The 17,760-nt window shown below is 48.8% G+C and overlaps 1 protein-coding gene across 2 annotated transcripts in view; it reads right to left on the reverse strand.

The window, feature by feature from the left end:
- The window catches only part of NPHP4 (nephrocystin 4), a 570,758-nt gene that overhangs the window by 157,801 nt on the left and 395,197 nt on the right, over positions 1-17,760 (reverse strand). For both annotated transcript variants that reach the window (XM_077458285.1, XM_077458284.1), the window contains exon 18: positions 30-210. In XM_077458285.1, the coding sequence (XP_077314411.1) occupies positions 30-210 (181 nt within the window). The remainder of the gene's footprint in view (positions 1-29; positions 211-17,760) is intronic.

A 17,760-nucleotide genomic window follows, 5' to 3' on the forward strand; every position in this document is an offset into this window, starting at 1 on the left:
CACGATGGGGGTAGAAGAGGGTTCCTTACCAGCATTGCCCATGCGGAGGTGGAGTCTTCCTTTAATAACGGTGTGCACTCCGATGGGTTTTATGACACCTTGCTTCGAGACGTCCCCGCTCATCACCATCGTCTCCTGTTCATACTCCGTTGTGATGACCTCCAACTCCTGAGACACCTGAACCGCGGTGCGTCCCTGACGTAACAAGTGCTGCCAGACACAAAGAAAGAGGGTGGTAAATACCCACGTCTCTCGATAAATACCCACCTCTTTCCATAAATACCCTCATCTCTCGATAAATACCCATGTCTCTCGATAAATACCCACGTCTCTCTATAAATACCCACCTCTTTCGAAAAAACACCCACGTCTCTCGATAAATACCAGCGTCTCTCTATAAATACTCACGTCTCTCGATAAATACCCACGTCTCTCGATAAATACCCGCGTCTCTCGATAAATACCCACGTCTCTCGATAAATACCCACGTCTCTCGATAAATACCCACGTCTTTCGATAAATACCCACGTCTCTCGATAAATACCCGCGTCTCTCGATAAATACCCACGTCTCTCGATAAATACCCACGTCTCTCGATAAATACCCACGTCTCTCGATAAATACCCACGTCTCTCGATAAATACCCACGTCTTTCGATAAATACCCACGTCTCTCGATAAATACCCACGTCTCTCGATAAATACCCACGTCTTTCGATAAATACCCACGTCTCTCGATAAATACCCACATCTCTCGTCAGGCTAATGTAGCCCCTCTAATAGTGACACCAAACAATATCATTTTTCTCTAAAAATAATCCATATACATTCTCTACTCAGAGACCCTTTGATCTGTTTTTCATGAAATTGTTTGTTTTTCTTCCTCCTGTAATGTCCTCCATGAGCTCCGGAGCCTCTCCTTTACCACCTCATTTCCCTTTGTTTGGAATGATCCGTGCACTATGTACACTACAAACCCCACAGATCCATCTCAGGGGCGAGCAAGACAGGGGGGCTACATTCCTACATACAGTGGGACCAAGAGAGGGGGACTATATTCCTACATACAGGGGGACTACATTCCTACATACAGTGGGACCAAGGCGGGGGGGGGGGGGGGGGGGTACATTCCTACATACAGTGTGAACAAGGCAGGGGGGCTACATTCCTACATACAGTGTGAACAAGGCAGGGTGGCTACATTCCTACATACAGTGTGACCAAGGCAGGGGGGCTATGTTCCTACATACAGTGTGACCAAGGCAGGGGGGCTACATTCCTACATACAGTGTGACCAAGGCAGGGGGGCTACATTCCTACATACAGTGGGACTAGGACAGAGAGGCTACATTCCTACATACAGTGTGACCAAGGCAGGGGGGCTACATTCCTACATACAGTGGGACTAGGACAGAGGCTACATTCCTACATACAGTGTGACCAAGGCAGGGGGGGTACATTCCTACATACAGTGTGAACAAGGCAGGGGGGCTACATTCCTGCATATAGTGGGACCAAGGCAGGGGGGCTACATTCCTACATACAGTGGGACTAGGACAGAGAGGCTACATTCCTACATACAGTGTGACCAAGGCAGGGGGCTACATTCCTACATACAGTGGGACTAGGACAGAGAGGCTACATTCCTACATACAGTGTGAACCAGGCAGGGGGGCTACATTCCTGCATACAGTGGGACCAAGGCAGGGGGGCTACATTCCTACATACAGTGTGACCAAGGCAGGGGGGGTACATTCCTACATACAGAGTGACTAGGACAGGGAGGCTACATTCCTACATACAGTGTGACCAAGGCAAGGGGGCTACATTCCTGCATACAGTGGGACCAAGGCAGGGGGGGGGTACATTCCTACATACAGTGTGACCAAGGCAGGGGGGGTACATTCCTACATACAGAGTGACTAGGACAGGGAGGCTACATTCCTACATACAGTGTGACCAAGGCAAGGGGGCTACATTCCTGCATACAGTGGGACCAAGGCAGGGGGGGGGTGCATTCCTACATACAGTGTGTACAAGGCAGGGGGGCTACATTCCTACATACAGTGTGAACAAGGCAGGGGGGCTACATTCCTGCATACAGTGGGACCAAGGCAGGGGGGCTACATTCCTACATACAGTGTGACCAAGGCAGGGGGGGTACATTCCTACATACAGTGGGACCAAGGAGAACAAACACAGGAGATCAATAGAAGGTATTTTTTGTTAGATAGGAATACATATTTAAATATAATTTATTTAACTAAAGTTGTGAGATACTTTAAAATGTCTGTCAATCTAAAAACTTTTCTTTCTGGTTGTAGATAAATCTCGGAAGGATTTGAATCCCAGTCGGGTTTTTTCTGCTACCTGGGCTCACTGCCATGATGACAATGGCTTGACCAAGCAGGAAGTGATGGAAAATCTGCGATGGGGGACACAGACAGAGTACAAACCTTCATATGGGGATATTTGATGTACATATTCAGGAGGACCATACAAAAGATCCACAAGTACACAATAGGACTTTATAACCCCCCCCCCCCCCCCCCCAGATACAGAGAGGTAGATCCTTCGCAGTTTACTGCTTGTCTATTAGGCTCTGCCTGTGCACTTAATAACCTTCGACATGTAGCGCCGCCTCCTGAAGAGCACACGCTATATGTTTTACAATTTAATGTTACCCTCGAAACCGAAGTTTGGTTTGGATCTAATTGTTCTAAATCTTTGACTTCAGCATCAGTCTGACTGGACTGCAGGGCGTTCTGCCTGGCCATGGGGGGGCGCTGTCACTTTTGGCAGGCATTTTTAGTTTGGGTGCATTAAGGTTACTTTCTTTCGGAACCAGCCCAGTGGGAGTGTCGCTCTTGCTGTGCTTTCTGGGAGGGGGTACTTAAGGTGCGGATGTCACGTGTTTCGGGGGGTTCCGGTCCAGAAGTATGTTCTGACTGTATGGTCCTGGTCCTCCTGACCAGCCCCCAGGACATCCCTGGCCAGGGGTGCGGATCCACCCGACTCTACGACTGGGCGGCTGGCTAGCCCGAGGCGAGGAAACTGAAAGGAGGGATTCGGAGGTGGTCCGGTGCCGTCTCGGTTAGTGGAGAGGCCCAGCAACTGTGAAGGTATCCAGGGGAGGACTCTTCGGGAGAAGGCCAAGCAAGGGTTGGCTTCTCAATAAGAACCTGGACAAGATGAAGGATCTAGGCGAATCCAATCTTGTGCGGTATCACCGGACCGGCTGCAAGATCCTGGTACCACACGAGGGTTCTACAAGATTTCAAGTTTCCCTCACGTGTTCTATAACAAAGCCTGTGGCAGAGACTTATTCCCGACTCAAGCACCCTGTTGGCCGCTAGGCCTGGTGAGAGAAGGACTGTCCAACTAGGGTGAGGATCCAGCTGTGAATGGCCATTCTCTGGATTTATTCAAAGTGAGAGACCTGGACTTTTCACCTAAACCCTCCCATCCTATGTTGAGAGATTGTGTTGTGAACTATTCTTCGCATATAAAAATCCCTTTAAAGTGGTTGTAAACCCTTACAACACACTTTGACTTACAGGTAAGCCTAGATTAAGGCTTACCTGTAGGTCCAAGAAATATCTCCTAAACCTATATGGTTTAGGAGATATTTACCCGAAGACAGCCACCGCTGTCTACGGCGCGCAGGCGCACTGGGCAGGCCGCAGATCACGGCGATATGCCGCGAGCGTCGGCTCCCGTGCGCATGCGCGGGAGTGACGTCGTCGCGGCTCCAGCGAATCACAGCGCCGGAGCAGCGAGACCCGGAAGTCGCTCCGGGGTCCATGGCAGCAGCGAAGAGGAAGACGGAGGACCGCTTTGGGGGCTTCGTTCTCAGGTAAGTTATTCATAATGAGCTAGTATGCTATGCATACTAGCTCATTATGCCTTTGCCTTACAGGGTGTGTTTTTTATTTTTTTATTTTTTTGCCTTTACTTCCTCTTTAAGCGGATCTGTGGTCAGTCTCTGCAGTTTTTGGGCCATCTACCTGGGGAAACCCCCTAGACGCCTACGAGGTGAAGAAGGTAACGGTAAGCCCAACAAATTCAGCCGCTCCTTCGGGGGTCAGTGCTACAGACACATTTTTGATCACTTTTAGCCTTGAGTTTTATGAATTCCTGCTGCTCGGTGGTAACGGTTTGGCTTTCTTTCCATTTTCGGCGGTTTCACATTTCAGTCTCATTAAAATGTCAAAGACACCTCCATAATTGTGTGTGTGAGTGACAGCGGGATGGCGGGAGACGTCTCCTCCCCCATGAATCAATGTTGTGTCGGTTCTGGGAATGAGCTGGGGAAACATTACTAAGGAAAAAAGAATGAATAGAAATCTTTTTATGATCATATCCAACACCCGGATCCACGATTATTGCCGAAACCTTCCCCGACAGCCGGCAATACAACCGGATATATACAGTATATTGTATTTAAAGGGACCTATGAGCAATGAAATGACATGTATACCGTATATCAATGTGGTCAGTATATAGACTCACCGGACACTTTATTAGTTCAGTTGCTCGGTAACACAAATTGTTAATCAGCCAATCACACGGCAGCAACTCAATTCATTTAGGCATCTAGATGCGGTGAAGACGACTTGCTGAAGATCAAACCGAGCATCAGAATGGGGAAGAAAGGGGATCTCGGTGACTTTGAACATGGCATGGATGTTGGTGGCAGACGGACCGGGTGCACAATAGAAGATTGGAAAAACGTTGCCTGGTCTGATGAGTCTGGATTTCACCTCCGACATTCAGATGATGGGGTCCATCCTGCCTTGTATCACCGGTTCAGGCTGGTGGTGGGGGTGTAATGGTGCGGGGGATGGGATATCACCGGTTCAGGCTGGTGGTGGGGGTGTAATGGTGTGGGGGATGGGATATCACCAGTTCAGGCTGGTGGTGGGGGGTGTAATGGTGTGGGGGATGGGGTATCACCGGTTCAGGCTGGTGGTGGGGGTGTAATGGTGTGGGGGATGGGGTATCACCGGTTCAGGCTGGTGGTGGGGGTGTAATGATGTGGGGGATGGGGTATCACCGGTTCAGGCTGGTGGTGGGGGTGTAATGGTGTGGGGGATGGGATATCACCGGTTCAGGCTGGTGGTGGGGGTGTAATGGTGTGGGGGATGGGATATCACCGGTTCAGGCTGGTGGTGGGTGGTGTAATGGTGTGGGGGATGGGATATCACCGGTTCAGGCTGGTGGTGGGGGTGTAATGGTGTGGGGGATGGGATATCACCAGTTCAGGCTGGTGGTGGGTGGTGTAATGGTGTGGGGGATGGGATATCACCGGTTCAGGCTGGTGGTGGGGGTGTAATGGTGTGGGGGATGGGGTATCACCGGTTCAGGCTGGTGGTGGGGGTGTAATGGTGTGGGGGATGGGATATCACTGGTTCAGGCTGGTGGTGGGGGTGTAATGGTGTGGGGGATGGGATATCACCGGTTCAGGCTGGTGGTGGGGGTGTAATGGTGTGGGGGATGGGGTATCACCGGTTCAGGCTGGTGGTGGGGGTGTAATGGTGTGGGGGATGGGGTATCACCGGTGCACCTTTGGGATGTGGAGGAACGGGAGATTCGGCATCATTGATGTGCAGCAGACAAATCTGCAGCAACTGTGTGATGTTATTATGTCACTATGGAGCAAAATCTCTGAGGAACATTTCCAACATCATGTATCTATGCCACTCCACACCACAGCCAGCCCATTGGTTGTATTAGGGCTGGCGGCTCTTGGGAGGAGCACTGGAAGCAAAAATGTTAGCAGAATAAACTTCAGCATTAAAGTGTCACTAAACCCCCATCATAAAAAACGATGAATAAATGGTGTGTTCCATGCTGGTCATACTCATCACTATGGAATTAATTTTCTGCATTCTTCAAAAAGCCTGGTTGATCCTGCTGCTCTTTATCTCCCCCTTCAGCCCATGCCCCCAATTCAGCTCGGCATTTTGCAGAGCAGTGTTGGCAGCTCTGCACATGCTCAGTTTTCAGTGAGTTTCTATGCTGAGCATTTACTCCCCAGCACATCTGAACAGCCCATGTGACTATAGAGTCACACATGTGGGCGTATACACAGTGGTAAAGGACACCCCACTCCCTCCCTCCTCCTCCACACCCACTAACAAGCTAAACACAATAGGGGCGGGAAATTACGTGTAGATTGATGGAGGCTTCACCTCCGTCTTATTCTAAGACACAGGTTGGAGAGGGCGTGGCACAGCCTGTGACTGGCAGAAATCCGCCCACACCTTGTTATTGCAACAAAATAATAGATTTGATTTCAACTATATATTTGTATGATGATTAAAAACGCTTTATTGATATGAATTATTTATTATTACTTTGTATTCCAAAGGCTGTTTTTCTTTTTTTTTCTTTATAACATGTGACCAGCAGCAGAGGACTAGAAGCTCCTCCTGCTTATGTTTCCCTGCAGACAGGCTGGGAGAGAGCTGGGTCATGTGACAGCCGGTTATCAATGAGGAAAAAGGGACTTTAAAAAAAATTAAAATAATGACAGTTGTCATCCCCATACAGAGATAGAAGGGGATGTACATCACACAGCATGTGGTTAGTATCACTTTAAGGATTGGTGACCTTTCACCTTGATGATAATTGTTATGGTGGATGGGAGGGGCAAGATTCTTTTCACTTTACACTTCTACTTTAACACACATTAACCCCCTAGGTGCCAAGCGAATGGGGCCAGGCCTTATTATAGGCTTACCTCTAGGTATAAGTGCTGTAACAGAGTTCTCTACCACTTGAAGCTTGGCAAATTCCCCGTGTGTGCGTTGATTTTCTATTATTTTTAAAGGAGCTCAGCAGATCCCAAGCTCATTAGTACCCTCGATCAGCAGATCCCGAGCTCATTAGTACCTCCACTCAGCAGATCCTCAGCTCATTAGTACCTCCACTCAGCAGATCCTCAGCTCATTAGTACCCTCGTTCAGCGGGTTCCCGAGCTCATTATTACCTTTACTCAGCAGATCCTCAGCTCATTAGTACCCACCTTCAGCAGTTCCCGAGCTCAGCAGTTCCCGAGCTCATTAGTACCCTCGTTCAGTAGATCCCAAGCTCATTAGTACCTCCACTCAGCAGATCCTCAGCTCATTTGTACCCTCTTTCAGCAGATTCCGAGCTCATTTGTACCCTCGTTCAGCAGATCCCAAGCTCATTATTACCTCCACTCAGCAGATCCTCCGCTCATTAGTACCCTCGTTCAGCAGATTCTCAGTACATTAGTACCTCCACTCAGCAGATCCCAAGCTCATCAGTACCCTCGTTCAGCAGATCCTGAGCTCATTATTACCTCCATCAGCAGATCCTCAGCTCATTAGTACCCTCGTTCAGTAGATCCCAAGCTCATTAGTATCTCCACTCAGCAGATCCTCAGTTCATTAGTACCCTCCTTCAGCAGATTCCGAGCTCATTAGTACCTCCACTCAGCAGATCCTCATCTCATTAGTACCCTCTTTCAGCAGATTCCGAGCTCATTAGTACCCTCGTTCAGCAGATCCTCAGCTCATTAGTACCTCCACTCAGCAGATTCTCAGCTCATTAGTACCCTCGTTCAGCAGATCCCGAGCTCATTATTACCTTCACTCAGCAGATCCTCAGCTCATTAGTACCCACCTTCAGCAGTTCCCGAGCTCAGCAGTTCCCGAGCTCATTAGTACCCTCGTTCAGTAGATACCAAGCTCATTAGTACCTCCACTCAGCAGATCCTCAGCTCATTTGTACCCTCTTTCAGCAGATTCCGAGCTCATTAGTACCCTCGTTCAGCAGATCTTGAGCTCATTAGTACCCTTGTTCAGCAGATCCCAAGCTCATTAGTGCCTCCTCTCAGCAGATCCTCAGCTCACTAGTACCCTCGTTCAGCAGATTCCAAGCTAATTAGTACCCTCATTCAGCAGATCTTGAGCTCATTAGTACCCTTGTTCAGCAGATCCCAAGCTCATTATTACCTCCTCTCAGCAGATCCTCAGTTCATTAGTACCCTCCTTCAGCAGATTCCGAGCTCATTAGTACCTCCACTCAGCAGATCCTCATCTCATTAGTACCCTCATTCAGCAGATCCCAAGCTCATTAGTACCCTCATTCAGCAGATCCCAAGCTCATTAGTACCCTCGTTCAGCAGATCCTGAGCTCATTAGTACCTCCTTTCAGCAGATCCTCAGCTCATTAGTACCCTCGTTCAGCAGATCCTCAGCTCATTAGTACCATCATTCAGCAGATCCCAAGCTCATTAGTACCCTTGTTCAGCAGATCCCAAGCTCATTAGTACCCTTGTTCAGCAGATCCCAAGCTCATTAGTACCCTCGTACAGCAGATGCCCCATTTAGTAGCACCCCCAGCTTTGCTGACCCCCCCACTAAGTAGTAACCCTCAGCTCTGCTTATCCTCTGGTTTTTCTGGACCTCCTCTCTCTCTGGTCCCCGCTATATTGCTTCGGACCTTGTTCACCGTGTATGATGACACCTGTTGGTTTCTTCTGCTCTGTTTCCCCAGCTCTGCTGATCCTCTGCCACTCAGTCCTCTCTCCTTCCCCCACTCATCTACAGCTTCAGGTGCTGTAAGCAAGCGTTGTCATAGACTTCTATGAAAGCTTTGGAGATGCTTTGAAGCACCAAGAAAGCGACATAGTTACATAGTTGGTGAGGTTGAAAAAAAAGACACAAGTCCATCCTATGTGTGTGATTATATGTCAGTATTACATTGTATATCCCTGTATGTTGCGGTCATTCAGGTGCTTATCTAATAGTTTCTTGAAACTATCAATGCCCCCCGCTGAGACCACCGCCTGTGGAAGGGAATTCCACACCCTTGCCGCACTTACAGTAAAGAACCCTCTACGTAGTTTAAGGTTAAACCTCTTTTCTTCTAATTTTAACGAGTGGCCAGGAGTCTTGTTAAACTCCCTTCCACGAAAAAGTTTTCTCCCTATTGTGGGGTCACCAGTCCGGTATTTATATATTGTGGGGTCACCAGTCCGGTATTTATATATTGTGGGGTCACCAGTATGGTATTTATATATTGTGGGGTCACCAGTCCAGTATTTATATATTGTGGGGTCACCAGTCCAGTATTTATATATTGTGGGGTCACCAGTCTGGTATTTATATATTGTGGGGTCACCAGTCTGGTATTTATATATTGTGGGGTCACCAGTCTGGTATTTATATATTGTGGGATCACCAGTCAGGTATGTATATATTGTGGGGTCACCAGTCCGGTATTTATATATTGTGGGGTCACCAGTCCGGTATTTATATATTGTGGGGTCACCAGTCCGGTATTTATATATTGTGGGGTCACTAGTCCGGTATTTATATAATGAAATCATATCTCCTCTCAGGTGTCTCTTCTCCAGAGAGAATAAGTTCAGAGCTCACAACCTTTCCTCATAACTAATATCCTCCAGACCCTTTATTAGCTTTGTTGCCCTTCTTTGTAGTCGCTCCATTTCCAGTACATCCTTCCTGAGGACTGGTGCCCAGAACTGGACAGTTTACTCCAGGTGCGGCCGGACCAGAGTCTTGTAGATGGGAGAATTATCGTTTTATCTCTGGAGTTGATCCCCTTTTTAATGCCAATATTCTGTTTGCTTTGTTAGCAGCAGCTTGGCATTGCTGAGCCCATCATCTACTAGGACCCCCAGGTCCTTCTCCATCCTAGATCCCCCCATGGGGTATAATTTTTGAAGCAAAGCAAACACAACGTGTGACCAGGACTTTGAGGTAACCATTTTATTTAGTGACGGGGGGGGGGCTTTGATTAGCAATCAGGGTTCTGTAAAAAAAAAAGCGCGTCCGATGCCACATTTTGAAGCAAGTGTAAAAGAGACCTTATGGGGCAATTTTCATTTGCATTCAAATATCCAATGACAGGTGCCCAGTAATGCAGGTTGGCTTAATTAGTTTTTATTGCTGATGTCCTGTGTTCGATGTCAAACCATTATGTATCACATACATGGGCAGAAGTCCAAGACTTTGTCCTCAGACCACCTTCCGCCGCCATCTAGGCATAAAACGCCTCCCCGGCCTGGACTGTATTTCAATATAATTAGCCGAGTTGGACCTTTTTTTTTTTTTTCATCAATGCTAAGTCGTTTAACATTATTCCTTATTTTTATCTAAATTGCTCTTGTTTAAAATGCTTACGAAGTCATTTGTGTTCCTAACCTTTTATCCAGATTAAATTGCAGTAATATGATAATGAATGTGGTTGTGAGCCAGCGAACATTACTTTAATATCTTTATAGAGGAGCCCTATGTAGATGTCACGGCAAACAAGGGAAGACTCATGTACCCCCGCAGCGACCAATCCGCCGCTGGCTCACCTGGTGGCGCCATTTATCCCTTTCACTGCCAGACCTAATTTTGCGCTTTAAAAAAAAAAAATAATAATAATAATTTTAGGCCTGAAGATATGCCCAAAAAAAATATACATTTTCTGAAAGCAGACACCCTAAAGAATAAAACGGCGGTTGTTCCAATTTTTTATGTAACATGATATTAGCGCAACAATTTAATAACTCAAACAATTTCAGTAAAAAAAGTTCTTTTTTGGGCCCCCACATTCAACATATTACCAATTTGTTTTTTTATACATAAAAGACATTGTTGCACTGAATAAATAGATAGCCAACAGGCCAAGCCTTTAAAGTGGTTGTAAACCCTTACAACACACTTTGACCTACAGATAAGCCTAGATTAAGGCTTACCTGTAGGTCCAAGAAATATCTCCTAAACCTATACAGTTTAGGAGATATTTGCCGAAAGACAGTCACCGCTGTCTATGGCGCATGCGCCCTAGACAGCGGCGCGTAGGCGCACTGAGTGCGCCGTGGTCAACGGCGAATATGCCGCACGTGGCAGCTCCCGTGCGCATGCGCGAGAGTGACATCATCGCGGCTTCGCCGAATGACAGCGGCGGAGCAGCAAAACCCACGAGAAGATGGAGGCACCGGACTACAGGGGACAGCGGTGACATCGCTGGCTCCTGTGTCAGGTAAGTGACACATAATGGACTACTATGCGATGCGATGCGATGCATAGTAGTCCATTATGCTTTACCTTTGCAGGGAATCAAAGAGGAAGTAAACTCATCAGGGTTTACTTCCTCTTTAAAGTGTCACTAAACCCCCATCATAAAAAACGATGAATAAATGGTGTATTCCATGCTGGTCATACTCATCACTATGAGATTCCTTTTCCGTATTCTGCAAAAATCCTGGTTGACCCTGCTGCTCTCCATTCCCCCCCCCCTTCTGTCCATGTCCCCAATGCACTTGGGGATTTTGTAGCTGTGGTGGCAGCTCTGCACATGCTCAGTTCTCAGTGAGTTTCTATGCTGAGCATTTCCTCCCTAGCACATCTGAGCAGCCCATGTGTCTATAGAGTCACACATGTGGGCGTATACATGGCGGTAAATAACAGCCCACCCCCCCTCCTTCTCCATGCCCACTAACCAACTAAACGCAATGGGGTGGCGGAAAATTACATGTAGATCAGTGATTCTCAACCAGGGTTCCTCCAGAGGTTGCTAGGGGTTCCTTAAGCATTGAGCAATTTCTGCCTCTCAGATAAGTTCCCGCAGACACCATTGATCTTTTTAGATATCTGTAAGGAGGTAATCCTTCCCAATGACCATTCTTCCCACTGACCATCACACTAATGTATCATGAGTTGTAAATTTCAAATTTTTCGCAGGGGTTCCTCGAGACCGGAGAACTATTTCAAGGGTTCCTCTGTGTTGAAAAGGTTGAGAAAGGCTGATGTAGATTGATGGTGGCTTCGTCTCCCTCTTATTCTACTTTCAATAGATTTTTATTTTCAATCCCTCTTATTCTAAGACACAGGCTGGAGGGGGTGTGACACAACCTGTGACTGGCAGAAGTCCGCCCACACCGTGTTACTGCCAAAAAAACAATCAAGATTTTATTTCAAATGTGTATTTCTATGAAAATGTAAAATGGTTTATTGATATTATTTATTTATTTTTACTTTGTATTCCAAAGGCTGTTTTTTTGTTTTGTTTTGTTTTTTGTGAACATGTGACCAGCAGCAGAGGACTAGAAGCTCCTCCTGCTTATGTTTCCCTGCAGACAGGCTGGGAGAGAGCCAAGTCATGTGACAGCTGGATATCCATTAGGAAAAAGGAACTTAGATTTTATTTTATTTTTTTAATTAAAATAATTACAGAGCCGTCATCCATATACAGAAATGGAGGGGAGATTGTATATCACACGGCGTGCGTTTTCTATCACTTTAAAACTAAAATGATGATAAACTTCAGAACCCTATACTATATTATCCATAGGCCATACTATAAAATTCCCTATAGGTCATGGCCCTTATGGGGGGTTGTGGAAGCAATTTTCAGCTACAGAGAGTGTAAGGCTGGGTTCACACTGCTGCGGGGGGAGATCCGGATGTGATTCGCACCGCAAATCACATCCGATCTCCGTAGCGCTGCGAGTTCAGCCATACAGATAGTATGGCTGAACTCGCAGCGGTCCCGCAGCAAACTCGCACGGGACCCTTTTTTTCGTCCGCAACAGAATCGGATCGCATGGGCGTTCACACCATGCGATCCGATTCTTGTGCGAGTCGGCAGATCGCACTGCGATATGCGATTGGATCTGGGGGTGTCATTAACATATCATTGACACTCCCAGCTGTTCGCATAGGGCAGTGTGAACTGCCGGCGGGAGTCGTGCGATGCGGGAAAACGCCGCGGATTCGCGGCGTTCCCGCATCGCAGCGGTGTGAACCCGGCCTTAAGCAAAACTCGAGTTACATACAGTGGTGTGAAAAAGTGTTTGCCCCTTCCTCATTTCCTGTTCCTTTGCATGTTTGTCACACTTAAGTGTTTCCGAACATCAAACCAATTTAAACAATAGTCAAGGACAACACAAGTAAACACAAAATGCAATTTGTAAATGAAGGTGTTTATTATTAAAGGTGAAAAAAAATCCAAACCATCATGGCCCTGTGTGAAAAAGTGATTGCCCCCTAAACCTAATAACTGGTTGGGCCACCCTTAGCAGCAACAACTGCAACCAAGCGTTTGCGATAACGTGCAATGAGGCTTTTACAGCGTCCTGGAGGAATTTTGGCCCACTCATCTTTGCAGAATTGTCCTAATTCAGTTACATTAGAGGGTTTTCGAGCATGAACGGCCTTTTTAAGGTCATACCACAACATCTCAATAGGATTAAGGTCAGGACTTTGGCTAGGCCACTCCAAAGTCTTCATTTTGTTTTTCTTCAGCCATTCGGTGGTGGACTTGCTGGTGTGTTTAGGATCATTGTCCTGCTGCAGAACCCAAGTTCGTTTCAGCTTGAGTACACGAACAGATGGTCGGACATTCTCCTTCAGGATCTCTTGGTAGACAGCAGAATTCATAGTTCCTTTTATCACGGCAAGTCTTCCAGGTCCTGAAGCAGCAAAACAGCCCCAGACCATCACACTACCACCACCATATTTTACTGTTGGTATAATGTTCTTTTTATGAAATGCAGTGTTCCTTCTACGCCAGATATACTTGGACACACACCTTCCAAAGAGTTCCACTTTTGTCTCATCGGTCCACAGAATGTTGTCCCAAAAGTCTTGGGGATCATCAAGATGTGTTGTGGAGAAATTGAGACGAGCTTTGATGTTCTTTTTGCTCAGCAGTGGTTTTCTCCTTGGAACTCTGCCATGCAGGTCATTTTTGCCCAGTCTTTTCCTGATGGTGGAGGCATGAACGCTGACCTTAACTGAGGCAAGTGAGGCCTGCAGTTCCTTGGACGTTGTTGTGGGGTCTTTTGTGACCTCTTGGATGAGTCGTCGCTGCGCTCTTGGGGTAATTTTGGGCGGCCGGCCACTCCTGGGAAGGTTCACCACTGTTCCATGTCTTCGCCATTTGTGGATAATGGCTCTCACTGTGGTTCGCTGGATTCCCAAAGCTTTGGAAATGGCTTTATAACCCTTTCCAGACTGATAGATCTCAATTACTTTCTTTCTCAATTGTTCCTGAATTTCTTTGGGTCTCGGCATGATGTGTAGCTTTTAAGGATCTTCTGGTGGACCTTACTGTGTCAAGCAGCTCCTATTTAAGTGATGCCTTGATTGTGAACATGTGTGGCAATAATCAGGCCTGGGTGTGGCTAGAGAAATTGAACTCAGGTGTGGACAACCACAGTTATAGTATGTTTTAACAAGGAGGGCAATCACTTTTTCACACAGGGCCATGATGGTTTGGATTTTTTTTCACCTTTAATAATAAACACCTTCATTTACAAATTGCATTTTGTGTTTACTTGTGCTGTCCTTGACTATTGTTTAAATTGGTTTGATGTTCCGAAACACTTAAGTGTGACAAACATGCAAAGGAACAGGAAACGAGGAAGGGGGCAAACACTTTTTCACACCACTGTATTTATTAAAAATAATTACTGATCCTTTTTTTTTTTTTCCTTTTTCTTTTTTATAGCTGTCTTTCTATTTTATTCTGGAACACCAGACAGCAGGAAGGTAAGTATAACATATTTGTTATTTAAAAAAAATAAAAATAAAAATTAGGCTTCACAACTTCTTTAATTTCATCCCATGAAAGGTTCAGCAACAGAGGAACCCAAAAATCCACTAAACGTGGCACTAAACTATGCATATCAAACACATACAAAATACTGCATGTATAACATTGATCTATTCTTTGAGCCAATGAGTGATCTGTTGATTCCAATCAAATAGCAACCAATCAAATCTCTTCTCTCTCTCTCTGCAACGGCTGAAAATGTGGCCATGCGTTGCTCTGCCCGTCGTTCTTTAGCGCTTTTCTCCTATACCCGGGATCTAATGATTATAGACACACCTGAATACACAGTATATAGAGGAACAAAAAAAGATGTATATATATAAAAATAAAATGAAAATGTTTATTTCCTAGAAGCAGAAGGGCGCGTTGTTTACCCTCGCGGCTATTCTCCAAAACAATAAACCTGCCTCATCCTCTCTGCTGGCAACTACATAAAAAGTAATATCCAAAGTAAAATACCTACAAAACACGCCGTGAACCTGAACAGGCCACATTTGGCTGCCTTAAAGCTGAACGCCACTACGTTTTTATTTTCAAAAACAAAATTCTCTTCTTTCCGTCTCTCCAAAAAGAGTTTCCAAAATCTGTTCTCACCGTCTCTACATGTGCCACTCCAGAGCCAGTGACCACTCCCCCTCCAGCTCCAGCTGCCACTCCCCCTCCAGCCCCAGCTGCCGCTCCCCTTCCAGCCCCAGCTGCCGCTCCCCTTCCAGCCCCAGCTGCCGCTCCCCCTCCAGCCCCAGCTGCCGCTCCCCTTCCAGTCCCAGCTGCCGCTCCCCCTCCAGCCCCAGCTGCCGCTCCCCTTCCAGCCCCAGCTGCCGCTCCCCCTCCAGCCCCAGCTGCCGCTCCCCTTCCAGCCCCAGCTGCCACTCCCCCTCCAGCCCCAGCTGCCACTCCCCCTCCAGCCCCAGCTGCCGCTCCCCTTCCAGCCCCAGCTGCCGCTCCCCCTCCAGCCCCAGCTGCCGCTCCCCTTCCAGTCCCAGCTGCCGCTCCCCCTCCAGCCCCAGCTGCCACTCCCCCTCCAGCCCCAGCTGCCACTCCCCCTCCAGCCCCAGCTGCCACTCCCCCTCCAGCTCCAGCTGCCACTCCCCCTCCAGCCCCAGCTGCCGCTCCCCTTCCAGCCCCAGCTGCCGCTCCCCTTCCAGCCCCAGCTGCCGCTCCCCCTCCAGCCCCAGCTGCCGCTCCCCTTCCAGTCCCAGCTGCCGCTCCCCCTCCAGCCCCAGCTGCCGCTCCCCTTCCAGTCCCAGCTGCCGCTCCCCCTCCAGCCCCAGCTGCCGCTCCCCTTCCAGCCCCAGCTGCCGCTCCCCCTCCAGCCCCAGCTGCCGCTCCCCTTCCAGCCCCAGCTGCCACTCCCCCTCCAGCCCCAGCTGCCGCTCCCCTTCCAGCCCCAGCTGCCGCTCCCCCTCCAGCCCCAGCTGCCGCTCCCCTTCCAGTCCCAGCTGCCGCTCCCCCTCCAGCCCCAGCTGCCGCTCCCCTTCCAGTCCCAGCTGCCGCTCCCCCTCCAGCCCAAGCTGCCGCTCCCCTTCCAGCACCAGCTGCCGCTCCACTCTTCCTCCACTCCCAGCTGTTATTCCCCCTCCAGTCCCAGCTGCTGATCTACTTCCAGTCCTCAGCTTCCACTCCCCCTACAGTCCCAGCTGCCACCCCCCCCCCCCCAGTCCCAGCTGCCACTCCCTCGCCAGCCCCAGATGCCACTCCCTCTCCAGCCCCAGATGCCACTCCCTCTCCAGCCCCAGCTGCCACTCCCTCTCCAGCCCCAGCTGCCACTCCCTCTCCAGCCCCAGCTGCCACTCCCTCTCCAGCCCCAGCTGCCACTCCCTCTCCAGCCCCAGCTGCCACTCCCCAGCTGCCATGACCCCACCAGTCCCAAGCTGCCACGTCCCCACCAGTGCCAAGCTGTCACATGCTCACCACTCCTCAGCTGCCGCTACTCCCCCAGTCCCCAGCTGCCGCTCCCCCCACCCAATCCCCAGCTCCCACATCCACTTCAGCTCCAGTTCCCACACCTTCTTCAGTCCCAGCTTCCACACCTCCTTCAGTCCCAGCTCCCACACCTCCTTCAGTCCCAGCTCCCACACCTCCTTCAGTCCCAGCTCCCACACCTTCAGCTCCAGTTCCCACACCTCCTTCAGTCCCAGCTACCACACCTCCTTCAGATCCAGTTCCCACACCTCCTTCAGTCCCAGCTCCTACACATTATTCAGTCCCAGCTCCCACACCTTCTTCAGTCCCAGCTCCCACACCTCTTACAGTCCCATCTCCCACACCTCCTTCAGTCCCAGCTACCACACCTCCTTCAGTCCCACCTTACCACACCTTCTTCATTCCCAGCTCACACATCTTCTTCATTCCCAGCTCCCACACCTTCTTCATTCCCAGCTCACACATCTTCTTCAGTCCCAGCTCCCACACCTTCTTCATTCCCAGCTCACACATCTTCTTCATTCCCAGCTCCCACACCTTCTTCATTCCCAGCTCCCACACCTTCTTCATTCCCAGCTCACACATCTTCTTCAGTCCCAGCTCCCACACCTTCTTCATTCCCAGCTCACACATCTTCTTCATTCCCAGCTCACACACCTTCTTCAGTCCCAGCTCACAAATCTTCTTCAGTCCCAGCTCCTAGACCTTCTTCATTCCCAGCTCACACATCTTCTTCAGTCCCAGCTCCCACATCTTCTTCATTCCCAGCTCACACATCTTCTTCAGTCCCAGCTACCACACCTTCTTCAGTCCCAGCTCACAAATCTTCTTCAGTCCCAGCTCCTAGACCTTCTTCATTCCCAGCTCACACATCTTCTTCAGTCCCAGCTCCCACATCTTCTTCATTCCCAGCTCACACATCTTCTTTAGTCCCAGCTCCCACATCTTCTTTAGTCCCAGCTCCCACACCTACTTTAGCTCCCACACCTTCTTCAGTCCCAGCTCCCATACCTTCTTCAGCTCCAACTGCCACTCCTACCCTACATTCCCAGATCCCCTGCCCCTCCATTTACACCTGCAACTCCTTCAGCCCCAGCTCTCCCTTTCTTCCTTCAGTCCCAACTACCACTCCTCCTCCAGTCCCAGCTGCTTCTCCCCCTATAGTCCCAGCTGCTTCTCTTTCTTCAGTCCCAGCTCCCACACCTCCTTCAGTCCCAGCTCCCACACCTTC

The sequence above is a fragment of the Lithobates pipiens genome, unplaced genomic scaffold (assembly GCF_037356315.1).
Source record: "Lithobates pipiens isolate NorthernLeopardFrog02 unplaced genomic scaffold, aLitPip1_a1.2 Scaffold_27, whole genome shotgun sequence".
In the NCBI taxonomy this organism is placed as follows: Eukaryota; Metazoa; Chordata; class Amphibia; order Anura; family Ranidae; genus Lithobates; species Lithobates pipiens.